Source organism: Neovison vison, chromosome 3, assembly GCF_020171115.1.
Source record: "Neovison vison isolate M4711 chromosome 3, ASM_NN_V1, whole genome shotgun sequence".
Lineage (NCBI taxonomy): Eukaryota > Metazoa > Chordata > Mammalia > Carnivora > Mustelidae > Neogale > Neogale vison.
Window position 1 is genome coordinate 81,144,869 of NC_058093.1, and position 17,392 is coordinate 81,162,260.

Consider the following 17,392-nt stretch of genomic DNA (forward strand, 5'->3'; position numbering starts at 1 on the left):
TTGGTTCCAGCTCAGGTCATGATCTCACGGTTGTGGGATCTAGCCCCCATTTGGCTCTGTGTGCAGCATGGAGCCTTCTTGTCCCTCCCTCTCTGCTCCTCCCCTCACCCAAACATATAAATAAATAAATTCTTTTCAAAAAAGTAACAAGTAACATAACACTAAATATTTTCACTAAAAAATAAATTTTAAATAATTACATGAGCTCTCTAGAGATTACTGCAGACAAGGTAAACTGTAACATCAAACTTGGAAATCAGTTTTCTGCTCCATGATTTCCAGCTTCTTAGAGCTCCTAACCCATCTAAGCAAGACAGATATCAGCACTTAACTGAGAGACTTGAATTCTTTAGGGTTATTTTCTCAATTTTCTGGCTAAAATTAAGATTCCACAGGTGGGTAATAAATGTCTGAAGAAAACCCAATTTCTTTCTTGACTATGTTTTTCTTTTTCTTTAGGGAGATATTCCATAGGTGAAATTCAAATGTAAATAATTATCAATATATTGAATTTTATATATTTCTCTTTATGCATGCTAAAAGTGGTAATTTTTCTTCCAGTTTCCAGTGAGGAGAAGGTGTCTATTATTTCTACATTGTCAAGGAAAAAATGTGAATCAAAACAGCCTCTAAGAAGTACCTACAATGATTCTTCACTTAATCAACTTTGTGAACATCTCACTGAGTCTATCATTTGCCATTTAACTTCAAGCATTTCTGGTAACACCAAAGATAGTAGAGAAAGGGAGAAAATACTGGAAAGCCAAAATGTAGGATTTAACAAGATTATTTCTATTGATTCTCAAACGTTTGAAAGCAGGTCAATTTCTATTGGAGAACTTGCTTTAAGAATTTCTGATATTGTTACTGAAATCCTTTTTAACAGTAACATTATAGAGGTTGACAATGCACAGCAAATGTTTCCTTTAAAAACAAAGTATATTTACTGCCCAAGAGTAGCTTCTGCTGACTTTGATAATCTCTTTCAGGATCTCTTAACAGGAGTGATTCATGTAATGTCCAAAGAAATAGGAATAAACCATCATCTTGAAAGCAATGGAAGAGAAAAATCATTTTCCATGTTTAGAAGAAATAGTGTGACCATTTGCAATGAAACAAATACCATGGAAAGAAAGAAAGGCTTCATAGATCGGAAATCATCTAATTACCAAACTGATCATCTCCTTCAAAAAAATAAATTAAATTATCTGGCATGTAAGTTAGACAATCTGATTGGTACCCTAAAAACTCGTGAATCCAAAGAAGTAGTCAATAAAGTTTTTAATATTGTTTTAGATTTATTTTTACCAGATGAACATCCAAGCGAAGCCATGAATTCTGATAAAAAAGCAGGAACATTTTTTCCATCCTCAGATCATCAGCAAAGTAATAGCCTACTTGGAAATAACTTAGGCCTCACCCCCAAATCAGTTTTTCTTCTCAACATTGTGTGTGAGAAACTTATCAGAACACTTTTGGAAAAATGCACAAACACTGTTTTACTTGATAATAGCCCTCTTTCCAATGAAATATCAGCAGAAGAATGTAAACTTTTAAAAACACTGCAAAGTGTAGAAGATGAAGAATTTGATTACTGTAAGGGAGAAGTGGACTGTGAACAATTTCAAGGAGATTATATGTCAGAATTTTTAGAAAATCTGGCAGAAATGGATCAAGATTTATTATCATCAGACTCTATGCTTACTCTTATTTCCCACAGCTTGGTTAAATCATTGATGGACAAACTATGTCACGGTGTACAACTCCCCCGAAGTCCACCTTCTGCAAATAAGCCTTTGAAGTATACAAGAAAAGAAATGCAGTCTAGTTTCATAAATGCAAAAGGGCCAGAATTAACAGAATTAGGACAAGGTAAAGCCTTTTTAGGATTCATGAGTTACAATGGTAATGCTTTGACAGGATCCCTGAATAATCCCAGTGGGGTTAGCTCCAAAGTAAAAGCACCATTTGGCAAGAAATGTTCAGTAAATTCCACCTCTGTGTCACCTCTCAAAAGACAGGGAACAAAAGATGTGGATTCAATACCCATCCATAATAAGCTCTATCCAGGAGATATAAATACAGGTGTGTACTCAGCCACGTTTTTGGAGGAAATAATTTCAGAACTGTTTTTTAATCTCTCTACTTCACTGTGGGACAAAAACAAAAATATCACTGAGGACTGGCTCTATGAGATGAATACAATATTTGTTAACAATGTAGTCAATGAGTTTAATAAGGCACAAGTTACCGTTTTACGGAATGTTGAAGAAAGGCTGTGTTTTCCACCAATTCATAAAGAAACTATTAGTAGAATTGTTGACTCAGTTTATTATGATGTTTTACAGCAATATAAAGTAAAAGTGACCTGTGATGATAATCAAGCATGTGACAATACCTCAATAGCAGAACAAATAACTAATGGCATATTGTCAGAGATTTTAGATTACCAACTCCCATCTTGCTTCAGAGGAAAGCTCATTCCAAATTCCTATTACCCTCTCCAAGCTGAGATTATATTGCAGAAACTTCAAAATAACATGAGAAAATTTACTTCCCAGTTTAGGTCTTCAACAAGCTACAGCACCATGTTGTCCCACTCATTTTTGGAAGATATCATCCGAAGACTTTTATCTCAACTCATTCCTTCACCCAACAAGACTTCCCCTTTGGGGAACAAATATTTCATGAGTTCTGATTTCAATGAAATGTCTACCTGTATAATAAATAAGGTTATATCAGCCATTTCAAAACATAAAATTTGGTTCACTATATATGATAATCAGTATCTATGTACTGGAAAAAACCTCCAGAAGATGGTGGATTCTGTTTATAGTAATATTGTGCAAATGTCTGAGTCTCTTGTTTCAATACAGAAAAGTATAGTCAGCCGAAGCCCAATTATGACTGACCGAATAGCCAGTTTTATTATCCAAGAGATTATTGAAAATCATCTTCAGCCATTTTTGTGTGGAGAAGGTTTACCTCGTCCAAAGACTCCATTGGATGCAGTATCAAATATGGTTAAGCAGGTTCTTAATGAAGTCAGAGAGTCACACAGATTCCAGACACCATCACCCTTAGGTATTTATCCTGAGACATTTGTAGGGGAAATTGTTGCCAGACTTTTATCAAAGATTTTTAATCCAAAGCATGACACTGAAATTGAACTGGAAAATATGACCCAAAAAATAGTAAACTCAATAAATAGCCATTTTAACAAAGCTAAAATTCACTTTCTATATGATGACAAAGAACAATCTTACACCTCTGTAAATATAGATATTGTGGATGAACTTGTCACTTCAATTTATAGAAATGTTTTAAAACAGCATGGGCTAGACCCCGAAGTTGATAAAGAGTCTAAAGACAGTGATATTTTTGTGGAAAATATTACCAATTTAATTATAGCAGCTATTTCAGATTACCTTCTTCATCCACTCTTCTCTGGCGATTTGTCATCATCTTCTCATTCAATTTCAATGGCTGAGAATATTGTTCAGGACATTCTTGGTAACATCAGTAAATCTACCAAGCCAAGTCAGAGTTTATCTCCATATAACACTTTGCTTCCATACACGTTTTTAGAAGACATGATAAGAGTACTATTATCTAGAATCTTCCCTTCTGCATCTAGCATTGTTCCAGACAGAGAAACTCCAAAAGACAGATCCAGCGCAAATTTCAATGAAATTGCTTCAAAGATAATCAGTGATATTAGGATAAAAATTTCCCAACATGAAATTCGATTTTCAAAAAATGAAGAAACCAAGTTTGTTTATTCAGAAGATGATGTTCAGCATCTCGTTGACTCAGTATTCAAAAATATTTCACAAAACTCTGAGTCTCAAGAACCATTTGAGCAAAATATCACAAGCAGTAGTGATATTTTTATTGATAGAATAGCAGGGTTTATCATTAAACATATCTGTCAACAACATCTTCAGCCATTTGTGGATGGAAATTTATTACCTTCATCATACACATATTTGGACAATAAGAAAAAGCAGTGGTTCTTTGCCACTGTTTATTCCTCAACTTTTTTGGAAGATGTAGTCTCTGGGGTTTTAAGCAAAATACTCCACAGGGTATTAGGCATTGTACAAACAAAACCAGTAAGAGATTCAGAAGATGAACTGTTTGATAAAGCTGAGAAACTCATACATTTGATAGCAGAGGAATTCTCAAACTTTGAAGTTAACATTCTAGAAAATGCTGAGGAGCAATTCTGTTTGCCTCCAGTGGAGAGAGAGATAGTCAAGAACATTATTGATAAGGTGTACAGCAAACTGCTGCAAGAATATGAGATGGAAATAACACCTAACAAAGATTTTCTAAATGACCCAAAGACATTAGCTGCAAGGATAACCAAAATCATCCTTGCTGAAACTTTTGATTTCCAAATTCATCCAAACTTTGTAAGAAAGCTTCCTTTAAAGTCACACTCCAAACTCAATACTAATGTTTTGATGAAGAGGGTTCAGTGTAACATTACCAAATCAAGATTTCAAAGGCAGACATCAACAATATATACTACCATGTTATCACATACTCATTTGGAAAAAATTGTCACTCAGCTTATATCTCAGATGAGTCCATTGGCATGCAGAACAGAACACCCAACTACTACTCAATCAGATCTAAGTAATACAGTCATAAAACTGATAAATGAAATTATGTCAATAATTTCAAAACATGCAATATGTATTATTAAACATGGAAATGAAAAACAAAGTATGATTTCAGAAAAAGATATCAAGTCTATGGTTGATTCCATCTATGCTGATCTTTCATATTCGAATTTATACCAATCTCTTACAAAAGATAAAAAAGGTATAAGTAACATACCTGTCTCAAAAATAGCAAGTTTTATAATAAAAGAAATCTTTAACCACCATCTTCAGTCATTTTTATCTGGAGATAAAACTCGTGTTTCATCTGCAGTTGATCAAACATATAAACAGAATGTAGCAGATCCTAAACAAAGAGAGTTGTCCTTCATTGTGAACTCAGCTTTCTTTTTGGAGGAAGTAATTTCTGAGCTTTTATGTAAACTCCTTTATGCATTCTCACATAATTTCTTGGCTGCTGAAAACCCAGATACAGTAAAAACCAAAATTGCCAGCATTGTTACAACCTTAGTAAACTCAATTGTTCAGGAGTTTACCACATCAGAGATTTTAGTTGCAGATAACTTTGATGATGATATGCGTTTTTCAGAAGGATATAAAGAAATTGTTCAAAAAACAGTCAACCTTATTTATGAAAAAATTTTAGATGAATATAAATCTCTGATTCAAGTATACAGGGCTATACAAAGTGACACTGTTTGTTTTGGAAGAAAAATATATTATTTGCTATTAGAGGAAATTTATGATTATCAGGTGCAATCATTAGTTTCTGGAGAATTAGTGTCTTCTTCTTATTCTTCCCCGCAAGCTGATAATATCATCAGAAATGTGCTCAATGTAATCACAAGTGATAGCCATACCTTGCCATCATGTATTACTGTGCTGCCTCGTTCTCTTCTGGAAGATATGATTTACAAGCTGCTAGTGCATATCTTCCCTTCACCTGACACTGAAAGTGAACTAAAAGAGGAAGAAGTTACCTCAGATTATGAGTTTGTAGATGCAACTTCAAAGCTGACAGATGAAATTATCAAAGAAATTTCTGAACATGAGATCCGTCTTGCCACAGCAGAGGAGAATGCAGAAACTATGCAATTAGAAATGATTGAGAATTTGGTTGACTCTATATGTAATAATATTTTGAAAAAATCTGAATTTCAAGCTGAAGTACAGAAAGATGCAGACAAAAAAGGAGGCTCATTCCTCAGTAAAATAGCTGGATTCATCATGAAGGAAATCATGGATCATCATCTGCAGCCATTTTTACATAATGAAGAATCTTCCAGTGATGTATCTGAATATGGGCAAAAGTCTGTACTTAGTAAACCTGGTAAAGAAACGACACAGCCTGCTCTATATTCAGCTACATTTTTGGAAGATGTAATTGTTGACCTTGTTCATAAATTTTATTCTCTTCCAAGTATTACTGAAGATTCTAAGAAAAAAGAAATGCTAGAGCCTGACATTGTGGGCTTAGCTATAAAATTTGCAAATTCTCTGATAGGAGAATTTAAGAAAAGTAAAATTAAAGTTCTACCAAATGCTGAGGAAATGTTTTCTTTTCCACCAATTGATAAAGAAACAGTTGACAAGATATCCAATTTTGTATATGATCAGTTCATAGGAAAATATGGCTCTAGTGATATTCAGGATGACAAAAATAACGTCGTAGCAGAAATGATTGCTGCTTTAGCTCAGAAGGCAATCTCTGCTTTCAAGATTCAACCACTTTTTTCAGGAGACTGGTCTTCCACCTTCTTTTCATTTCTAAATCCGGATAACATCACCCAAAGGGTTCAGCACCTACCACAGCAAACCTCTACACAGATAAACAGTTGCTTGAAAGGGAATGAACTTGCTTTACCAAAACAATCATATAAATACACTTCTGTAACCACAGGCCAGAAAAATGTGTCAGACACTTTGGAAATAGATAGCAGTACAATAACTAGAAAGAAAAGTTTCAAAACTAAAGAGACATCAATGAAAAAAGGTGACATCCAAGATCCAGTAGTTACCTCTATAACTACAATTATGAAAAGCAACATGAATAACATGTTATCAGTGCCAGCTGCAAATGTGACAAATGAAAATAAAGAGACAGAAAATAAAATGGAAATTTCAATAAAATACGAGGATGTAGTCACTTGCCCAACTACTAGTGTGAAACATAAAGACAGGCAGGAACCAGATTTGAGGGTAAATCTTAAAAATAATGAAATTGAGAAGATAAGCATATCAGCTTCAAAGGATGAGAGGAGACAAGGTAACAAGTTACACACACAATCTCTAGTAGTTACTGATGTTACAGTATATGAGGAGGAAATACCTGGACCAAATTTTGAAATAAACAATGAAAAGAAGATTGACAAAACAAGGGAAAATACATCAAAAGAGGAAGACAAGCCCTTTCAGTTATCCTTGACATCCAAAGTGAGGAATACAGAGACCACAACAGAAAATATTTTGAAAACAGTTACCCAAAAGCCAAAAAAAGAGAATGAAAAAGACCTTTCATCTCAAACAGATATAAATGAGAAACAGTACTCAGATTATGAATACGTTCAAAATGTCACTGAAAACATTTATGACAATATTTTAGTATTATATCCTTCTCCAGAATCAGCAGATTATTCAAAACCCCAAACTCCCCTAAATGATACAACATCACATGTAATTCAAGAAGTTTGCCAAGATTTTACACAGTCTGTTTCAACAAAAGATTCATCCCTCTCAATTAACAATCTTCCAATCAAAGAGAAAGAGGAAAAAGAGAAAGTGAGAAGTATAGAAAGAAGGAAAGAGAGAGAGAGAGAGAAAGAAAAAGAGAAAGAGAGTAAGAGAGGGAAAAAATCAGAAAATTTGAAAAATAAGGAGATTAAAAATGAACCTAGTAAATCAGACAGTTCTCAACACCCATCAAAAGGTAAACCTGGAATTGTTCCTGCTAAATTTTTAGAAGATGTTATCATCGAGATGGTTAACAAATTGCTCTTTTCTTCATCATCAGAAACACAAATAGGTGACAGATGTCAAAATGTAAGTGATGATGGTAAAAATCAAGCTGAACTTTATGATATAGCTATGAAATTTATGGAGTCACTGTTGAAGGAATTTTCAGATGCTCAAATTAAGGTATTTAGGCCACATAAGGGAAATCAGTTTTTTCCACCTGTTGATAAAGTGTCATCAGTTCCTAAAGCACTTCCCAGGCAAAAAGAAACAACTACAGATGAAACATCATCCAACATTAACAAACTAATTGTGGATAAAATGCCACTTATGCATAAAAGGACTGAAACACTATCATCAAATAAGATACCCTTCCTAGATAAAATACAAGGAATTGATAAAACACTGGTCAACAAAGTAGTCCATTCTTCTGTGTGCAATATTTTGAAGGAATATAAATCTCAAGACTTGATCTGTAAGAATATTAAAAATAATGGGGAAAATTTAGCACGAAGACTAACCAGTGCAGTGATAAATGAAATTTTTCAACATCAGCTTAATTTCATATTTTGTGATGAGGTTCCAACTTCAGCATGTTTGCCTCTGGAATCTACGGATGTTGTTAGAAAGGTCCAAAAGGTGGTACAAACAGCCAGCAAAGAATGTCAACCATTATCACCATCTACTATCATGCTGCCTCATGAATTTTTGGAAAATGTTATTTCTGCTCTTTTAGCCAAAATTTTTTCAACAGTATCCAACACTGAAGTAGAAACATCTGAGTACAATTGGTTCACAGAACTGGATTTCCTTAAAATGAGATTATTAAATACAGTTACAATAGCAATCTCCAAAGATAAAGATATGACCATACAATATGTGGAAACTTTACATCCCAATGACGATGAAATTATTCAATTAGTGATTCATTCTATTTATAATAATCTCTTGTCACAGTATGGATCACAAGAGATAATACAAAATTGTGTAGCCAGTGGATGCAGAATCCTTTCAGAAACAATAGTTGACTTAGTTCTGAAAGAAGTGACTGGCAGTCAATTGCAAAACTATTTTTCTGGAGAGCTAACTCCACATCAGTGTGCAGAAGTTGACAGTGTTGTTGAAAATATTCTTAAAGATGTTATCCAAACTCCTGATGCTCTCCAGCCTCAACCATCACATGTTCGTATACTGCCTTATAATATAATAGAAGAAACTGCTGTAAAATTTTTATCAAAACTTTTATCTGTATTTCCAAAAGTGGATAATGAAAGAACCAAATCTCTAGAAACTGACATGCAAAAAATAAGCTCAAAAATATTAGATTCAATACAAGAATTTATCTCCAAAAGTAAGATTAAACTTGTATCACCAGCCAAGGAATTCCCTACTGTACCTTTAGCTAACAATGAAACTATTGAAAAAGTAGTTAATTCTGTTTATGCCAGTGTTTTAAAGCACTCTGGTTCACACACTTCTATATTTAAAGATTTAATGGGTAAAAGTAATGTCCTTTCTGATATAATAGGTCTTTTAATGGTGAAGGAAATTTCTAATTCTGAATTTCAATCTCAAGTAGAGGACAAAGTATCAAGTTCAGGATTAGTTCTGGAAGCTGTCAAAATTATGGAAAAAGTGCTCAAAACTGCTGATGAATTTAAGTCTCAGGAAAAGTCTTCATCCAAAAAAGGTTCTATGTTAGATGCCAGGTTTTTAGAGGAAGCATTGGCCTTGTTTTTGGCTAAGATAGTAAAGTTGCCAAGTGCCTCAAGCCAAAATGCAAAAAATTTATCAAAGCCCGAGTTAAATAAAATCGCATCTCAACTGACAAAATCTGTGACAGCTGAAATTTCCCAAAGTAATATTAATCTTGTTGCTGCTAATCCTGAAGAACACCTTTTAAATCCAGAAAGTATAGAAATGATTTCTCAGGTTATTGATTCTATTTATAGTAATGTACTCCAACAGTCTGGAACCCAGGAAGAACTTTATGATGATATAAACTGTACAAACACTGTTTTCCCTAGAAAAGTGGCTAGTTTAATTATTAGTGGAGTTTCACAATTTCCATTAGATACAGTTACCAGAAAGAATTCAAATGCTAATTTCTTTGGAAATCTAGATGTTGATAGAATTATTCAAAAGGCCCAAAAGCATGCTGCTATTGATATAACACATGAGTTAGAGGAAGAAGAGTCATATCAAGATTCAACTGGAAATTTTCCAATCAAAATAGTTCCTCATTTGGGGAATAAACCCATCAAAATAGATCCAGAAATTATCTCAGAACACTTAGCAGTAATTTCTGTAAAAACTCAACCTCTTGAGAAACTGAAGATGGAGTGTTTAAGAAACACTGGACATAGTATAACAGAACTGAGAAAGGCATCAATAAATGGGAGAAGCTACTCCCTACCAGACACATCCAATATAGAAAAGATAAAGAGAGAAAGACGTTCCTCATTGAATAAGTTGGGACGACTGGATGTAAAACCCTTTGAGGTAAGTGCAAAAGCAATAGTAAAAACATAAGTGAATAGTGAGACATAGTGGTTCTGTGATTCCCTTCCTCCAACAGGCATATGGGAATGCCTTTTTGTTGTTACTATCAAGCCCTATAGGAGAACTGGTTGCATGGGTTCATCCATATAGTCATATAATTTACTGGGACTTGCCGTATCAGCTTAGGGGCTCACTCTAAAGGTCTCAGGCAAGTTTTCTTATGAAAATCAGTTCATAGTGTTGTTGTTGTTGTTGTTATTGTTTTAAAAAAAGGCAGTAAAATAAGGCTGACTATTTATAATCTTAACAGTAAAATAAGGCTGACTATTTATAATCTTCAATTGTCAATTCAGAAGAGACACAATCCTTAATAGCTCCTGTAAGTTCTTTATTGTAGATATCAAAAGCAGTTTTAAAAGGCCAGTTAATGGAATATCAGGATATATGAGGTTTCAAAAACTATCTACAAAAGTTTAAAACAGTTTAATTTCTCAAACTTATCGCTTATACAGTGGTAATCTTTTTACTTTTAGCAACATTTGTTAATAAACATTCCACTAAAAATCCTAGATTATACTGGTTTCTTATTATTTCACTTCAATTATATTAGCTTCTTCAAATTTTTCTATACTCTCAGTAAATGCCCAGTTTTCCCTTTTACCTGTATTCTAGACCTAGGGCAGCTACCCTAATGCTGCCATTTTGAGGAACCAATTTCCTCTTGCTATGGACCTAGCTCTGCCTTAAAGTTCCATACTAGGACCCCAAATACATTAAACTAAGTAGGACTTTAAAATATCAAAACTATGTCCTTGTTACATGGAAACTATACCACTGAGGACAGAGGGATTGTCTGGCCTATACATTTACACTGACCTACACATTTTGATTTTTGTCAAATCCCCTTATATTGATGGTGTTCCTTCATTAGAAGACTGAGTGTACTTAGGGAAATAATCTGTGGCCTGGAGCAAAGTTTTATAGACCTTTTCTCCCTGGAGCATAAACTTGAATTTTTTCCCAATGCTGTTCTGCAATACACTGAACTAAGTCTTAGGGCTGGTAAATATGTTAATTAGTGCTTTATGTTTTCATACTCAAATACTGAGATCATCATGAACCAAGGCATAATTTAATCTTCTTTGCCCTAAACTTTTTGGATCAGAGGACAGTCCTTTTCACCCTTAAGTTTTGTTATTATATATGTGTTCTTATCATTCTATTAGCATATTATTTAGCAGTCTTCATTTATATACAAATAACCCCTTGGGGGTTTAATTTGTGTGAACAGACTGTAGAATAACATTACTCAAAATTGGTTTTTAATTATCTGTAGAATTTTCTGTCACAAATCTTACTTTTAGTCATTGCCTCTCTTTATTTAAGTCATTTGTAGACCACACCAAGCAGGAAAGAGAATATTTAATAAACCAAAACAATCACCTGTGTCTTTTTAAAGGGAAGAAAAGCCATCCTAAATTTTTTTTTAAAAGTATATTAAAGAAATAGATACAGAGAACTCTATTAAGACACATGATTTTTACCAATCTGGGTATCAATACTGTCTATCTCTAGCATAGGGACAGAGAAGAGATAAAAGAAAGGTAGATTGGATCAAAGAACTTAGACATTTGATGGCTCTATAACAGGGCTTTGTTTTCTGTTTTGAGTAGTAGCGATTCCCAACACACTAGGCATATACATATCAAAATTATGTACAGTAATAAATTCCAAAACCATATGGGATGATTTTTTATTTTCTAAACCATTAATTCCCCTTACTGACACAGAAAATAAAAATTGATTGTGTTTTGATTTCTTTAAAAAGCTGTTTCTATATTTTTCCACAGAAGATATTTTTTTAGGACACCATTGTCTGAAAAACTTGCTCACAGTATTATAAATGATGTTGAGGTTTATGACTATTAAGTCAGTTTGGAGGTTCTGTGGTATCATCAAAAACAACAGAAATTAGAGAAATTCTGTTATCTATAATTGTCTTTTCTTTGATTTGTCTTTAGACATTGGAAATGGAAAGTAAGACTTGACTAGAAGGGTAAAAAAAACTTAAGACTTGTTTTGACAATTCTTTTGGAAAATATAACCAAAGGTTCAGGAGTGGAAGAATAAGGATTAAGGAGTCAAAGACCTTCACAGGTCTGGTTATTCATCATTTTTAAAAGCCAAGATCAGACAATATCTTGATTTCTTTTTATTGACTATACTTACATTTAGGATTCTCTATGATTGCCTATCTAGAATTTCAGAAAAATAGATTACAATGTCTATTCTGTCCCAAAATTTTGAAGGTCAATGAAAAAACAAAAAGTAAATTATGAAGCAACAAAATTTAGGTTTAATTTAATTTAAGTTTAAGCAAAAAAAAAAAAAAGAAAAAAGAAAAAAGAGAAAAGAAAAGAAACCAGTGTTAGATGTTCCTCTACACTTTGGAGTAAGTTCTGATAGATTAATATGATCTCTGGAATATAAAAGAAATGCTAGACACCACAAATATTTTTCATAACTTTCATTTGTTTCCTCTTTTTAAAATATTGTTAATATACAAAGAGTAGCATTTGAAGATAATACTCTTTAAACTGAAACTATAAATCATATTAAAGTAGTTAAATTATAATAGAACCACAGGAGATTGATTGAGGCATTTGTTTTTAATATGCAATGTACCTTCAATTCCAGGCTGTTTGCAGAAATTCATTTCAGAATATAAGAAAGCCTGATATCACCAAGGTAGAGCTTTTAAAAGATGTTCAGAACAAAAAAGATCTTATCATTCGGTTAGTAGCTCATGATATTGATCAAGAAGATTCAGCAAGTACCATAGAAGAGGAACTAATGTCTGAAGATGAGGTTGTTTTAAAAGAGATTGTACAAGAAGAATGCTTAAGAGAACAATTTGAAGACCAAGTGAAAGAAGCCATGAAGCCAGTAGAAAGCAAAGTTGTCTCTCCCAAGCCAACAATAAGCACAAGCAGCCTGAAAAAGTTTTTGTCTCTAAGCAGATGTTGTCAGCCCACATCCAGTGTAAATATTGAAAGTACTGAAGCAACCTCAAATCATATAATAGAACCAAAAGAGAGAAAAGTTAAAAGAGCTATTGCTGAGATTGACATGGCCACATGCTCAGCAACCATGACTGAAACGGGCTCTCAGGAGAAAAAAACACAGAATAAGGTGAATGAGAAACATAGCTGTCAGTGACTGGTATCAATGGAAAGAGTAGAGATCTTCAGAAATTCTGTCTGAGAATGTATCTTAATTAGTCATAAATGAATACTAAAATGGTTCCAGTCTCCTCCTAAGCCTAGTAATATTTATGGTACGAAAGAAATCATTAACAGATGAACCCATGAAACTCAACGGAGGGAAAGCAGATAATGGAAAGAGACCTAGATTAGTTAGAAGCCCAAGGAAACATAAAATATAAACCATTGAAAAGAAATGCAAGCTAATTATTTAATCTGTAATTTAATAAATTTCAGTCCCTTTGTATTTTGGCTGGTAAATATCCATTGAATATTTTGTGTAAAGAAAACTTATACAGGTAGGATAGGACTAGACATTGGGTCAATGTAGAAGTAAAAAAAAAAAGAAGATTCATACAAATTTAGATTGTCTGGGTCTAAATCCTGACTCTCACTTAATAGCTATGTGTGCTTTGGGCAAGCTATGTAGCCAGCTTATTTAGTTACTTAGCCAACATGCCCAAAATTAACAAGCTAATCAAAATATTTTAAATGTCCTTATAACCAGCCCATAAGTTCCACTATTATCATGGGGTATAGCTATTGTCGCTAAAATCACACCCCTCAAATGATGGTCTGAATTTCAGTGATCATTATCCAAAAACTGGTACCAAAACCCGTTTTGGGAAAGGGTATATGATTTAGGATATCCTGGTAAGAAAATTCTATTGTGTATCCACTTGACATGATTCCTGGGTATGTATAAAAGCTGAGATGAACAAGAGAAAAAGAACAGAGATACAATTCTGTTCAATTCAGAAGCTTAACAAGTAAATTATCTTAATGCATATTCTGATCTATCTGTTGGGAATCTATTTGTGATTTCATGACCAGATGCAGTCTTCAGAATAATTTTCTTGAGCCTTATAGTCAGAAATGCTGGCTTCATAGATAACTAAAGAAATATTATAGCATAACATTTGCAAAACTCAAAATGGAGGGATACCTGGGTTGGTTATCCCAACCAACCCAGGGTTAAGTGTCTGCTTTCAACTTAGGTCATGATCTCAGAGTCCTAGGATGGAGCCCTGTGTTGGGCTCTCTGCTCAGCAGGAGTCCTGGTTCTCTCTATCTCTCTGCCCTTCCATCTGCTCGCGCTCTCTCTCTCTTTCAAATAAAAACTTTAAAAAAAAAACTCAAAATGGATTATATGAACAATAATCCCAATAATAGTAGCTTTTTTGGGATTTTAAGAAATATCATAATAAAGATATACTCATAAAAAATATGGTCATGAAATCACATGACTTCCCAACAAACAGAGTATATATTAAGATGGTTGAATTGAAATACTTCTGAATTGACAAGACTTATGTTTCTGTTCTTTTTCTTTTTGTACTCAGTAAAATAAGATTTAAAATATTTGTAAAGTGCAGAAATGGAAAACTATATTCTTCAAATACTATTTAAATTTATATTAAAAACTATTCAAACTCCAATATAAAATATAGATCATCAGCACTGAGTCATTTCCAAAGGAAAAAAAAAAAATCTGGAAAGAGACCTTTTCATTAGAATTAAGAGATTCATCTTTTAAATAATCTCTAGAATTTTTTTTATTATAGTGTAGATTTGAGTGCAAAGTATGACAATAAGGTGAGAAAGTACATATCAAACTCGACTTTATGTAATATATGTTTTTCACTTCTCCAGAAAGAAAAAAGGAATCCTAGTACTGAACCAACACATTACTTCATACATAGAATCATGAGTTCATCTTCATACAACCAAGAAGATCTGATTTCATCTACCAGGTATATGAAATTAAAGCAATACAAAAATAGAAATCTGAGATGAAAATAATACTTAAGGGAAGAATAGGGTCCCTGGTAAAATTATGGTTGGGCAAGTATTCAGCATTAGACTTTACCTTACTCCTTATTCTTCCCTCCTATACCTTCTCACTGTGGAGAATTCCTGAGGCAGTCCCCTTTTCTACCTGATCCTTCATTTTCAGTTACCTGGTTTCTACATCTTTTATAGTATAGCAGTGTCTTGGATCAAGAATTTGCTAGTGTATTTGATACTGCACTATCACCCCAAGGAGTTCCTGCTCAACCTGTTTCAGTTGCTAAAAGTTCCAGTGTATATAAATGCCTGTAAGAAGAATTAAAAGATGAAAGGGGGCATTGTAAGGTAGAGCATTCAGAGATGAAGTCTGGAAAACAACGGAGTTTGATATGGGCCTCTAAGTATAGAAAGCATTTATATAAGAAGATAATTCAGGTTTGGACAACTATAGGAATAAAGTCGGGAGTGTGTGGCAATTACAGAGGACAGAGACAATAAAGTATACTGTAGACTTGAAATCTAATAACCATATCTAGGAGAGTTAAAAGTTGTTTAAAATTGTTAAGTTTATGAATATTTTTATATTCATATATTCATAACCCAGAAGAGGTAACATTTTCAATTATAGGAGAAGGAATGGGTATAAAGAGAAAAATCTGCCTGGTTACATTTCTTTCCACATAGCATGAAGGAGTTGTTTCTTTTTGACACTGACTGTGACATTTTGGGGATACCCATCATTGCCTCTCTTTCCTACATAATGGTTATTTTAAAATACATTATTAATGTGAGCACCTCTCTATTGTTTATATCAATGATGAAGACAGAGGGCATAGATGATATCAAATAAAAGTCAATTTGGAGCAATATGGCAAACCAGGAAACTACAGGCCCTTGTCTCCTCAGGGAAACAAACAAACAAAAACTACAGGCTGATAAAATAACCTTCTATGAGCTCTGAAAAATAGTCAAATATTTGCAGTAATCGAGTGAATGTGTAATCAAGGTAAAGCCACATTCAAAATGGTAGGAAATTCCAGATTTTTGCTTGCCTTTGCACAATCCCCTCTGCAACATGACAAGACACAGTTGGAAAGAAATGGCCCAATTCCCAGTTCCCTCCCTTGGGATGGAAAGAGCAGACTGGAACTTGTTTGCACTGTTCTTCTAGCTGTGGGCTGGCTGAGGGAATGTTTCTGTTTCACCTAAATAGACTGAGACAGTGGCATAGTTTGGAACTATGCCTGGAAATCACAGAAGGCAGCTGATGGGTCCCACAGTGCATGAAAATCACAGAGGACTACAAGATGCACCTGAGAGCAAGAGATTACTGGCAAAAGAATACAATGAATATTGAAGGCCCTGAAAAGAAGCATGATGGGAAGCATTCTTGGGAAATAAAACATTTAAAAGAAGATCTGACAAAAGGGAGTCCTTGAAGTTTGGCTGGGAAGTTGTCAGAAGGAGGAACCAAAGCTCACCTTGTCCCCTGGATATAACTATCTAACATCCATGCCAGTGTAAATAACCCAGGAAATGGCCTGAAGACTGGGACAAGAAACTCCACAACTAAAGGCAAAGAAGAGGCCACATCAAATAAGGTAGGAACAGTAAAAAGGGCCTGGGAACAAAATGGACAATGGCCTTCTGCAGGAAGGAGGGAGCCAATGGCATAGAGAAAGGTCAAAGACAGACTTTTCACACTGGGAAGCTCACAAATTGGGAGCTTTAATCTACATAATATTTGCCTTTGAAAGTGAGAGGGGTTTAATTTCATGAGTTCTTAAAACCAGCAGGACTTAAAGTCTATTATTTTAAAAAAATCAGTAGGCTTGGCTGTGGTAGAGCCCAGAGGTGTTAAGAAGTGGAGTCCCTGCCCTTAAAAAGATAGCATGACAAACAGCCCATGCAGATACAGCATAGAACCAGAAGTTTGAAAAATGCAGGGGACAGACAGGAGGGAGACTGCTCTGTTCATATCAGTGTACAGCCCAGAGAGACAGGGATCGTGGGGAAGCCCCTCCAGGAGCAAAGGAGCCAGTAGGTACCATTTCCCTCCCTTCATCCCCAGCATAAACAATGGCCACCTGTGAGAACCAGTGCAGCACCAACACTCCTTACCTTCCCCCTACACACACACATACTTCAGCATATCTACCCTTCTCAGTCATGCCCACCTCAGTACCTGGTACTGCAGGCCCCTCCCCAGAAGACCAGCTCAAACCCTGTCAACACCACATCACCTGACCCCTG

General features: G+C 34.4%; 1 protein-coding gene across 1 annotated transcript in view; it reads left to right on the plus strand.

Moving 5' to 3' along the window:
* FSIP2 (fibrous sheath interacting protein 2) overlaps window positions 1-17,392 on the plus strand; it is a 91,537-nt gene that overhangs the window by 52,499 nt on the left and 21,646 nt on the right. Inside the window, exons 17-19 of the mRNA XM_044240947.1 lie at window positions 562-10,085; window positions 12,783-13,277; window positions 15,002-15,102. Coding sequence (XP_044096882.1) covers window positions 562-10,085; window positions 12,783-13,277; window positions 15,002-15,102 — 10,120 coding nt within the window. The remainder of the gene's footprint in view (window positions 1-561; window positions 10,086-12,782; window positions 13,278-15,001; window positions 15,103-17,392) is intronic.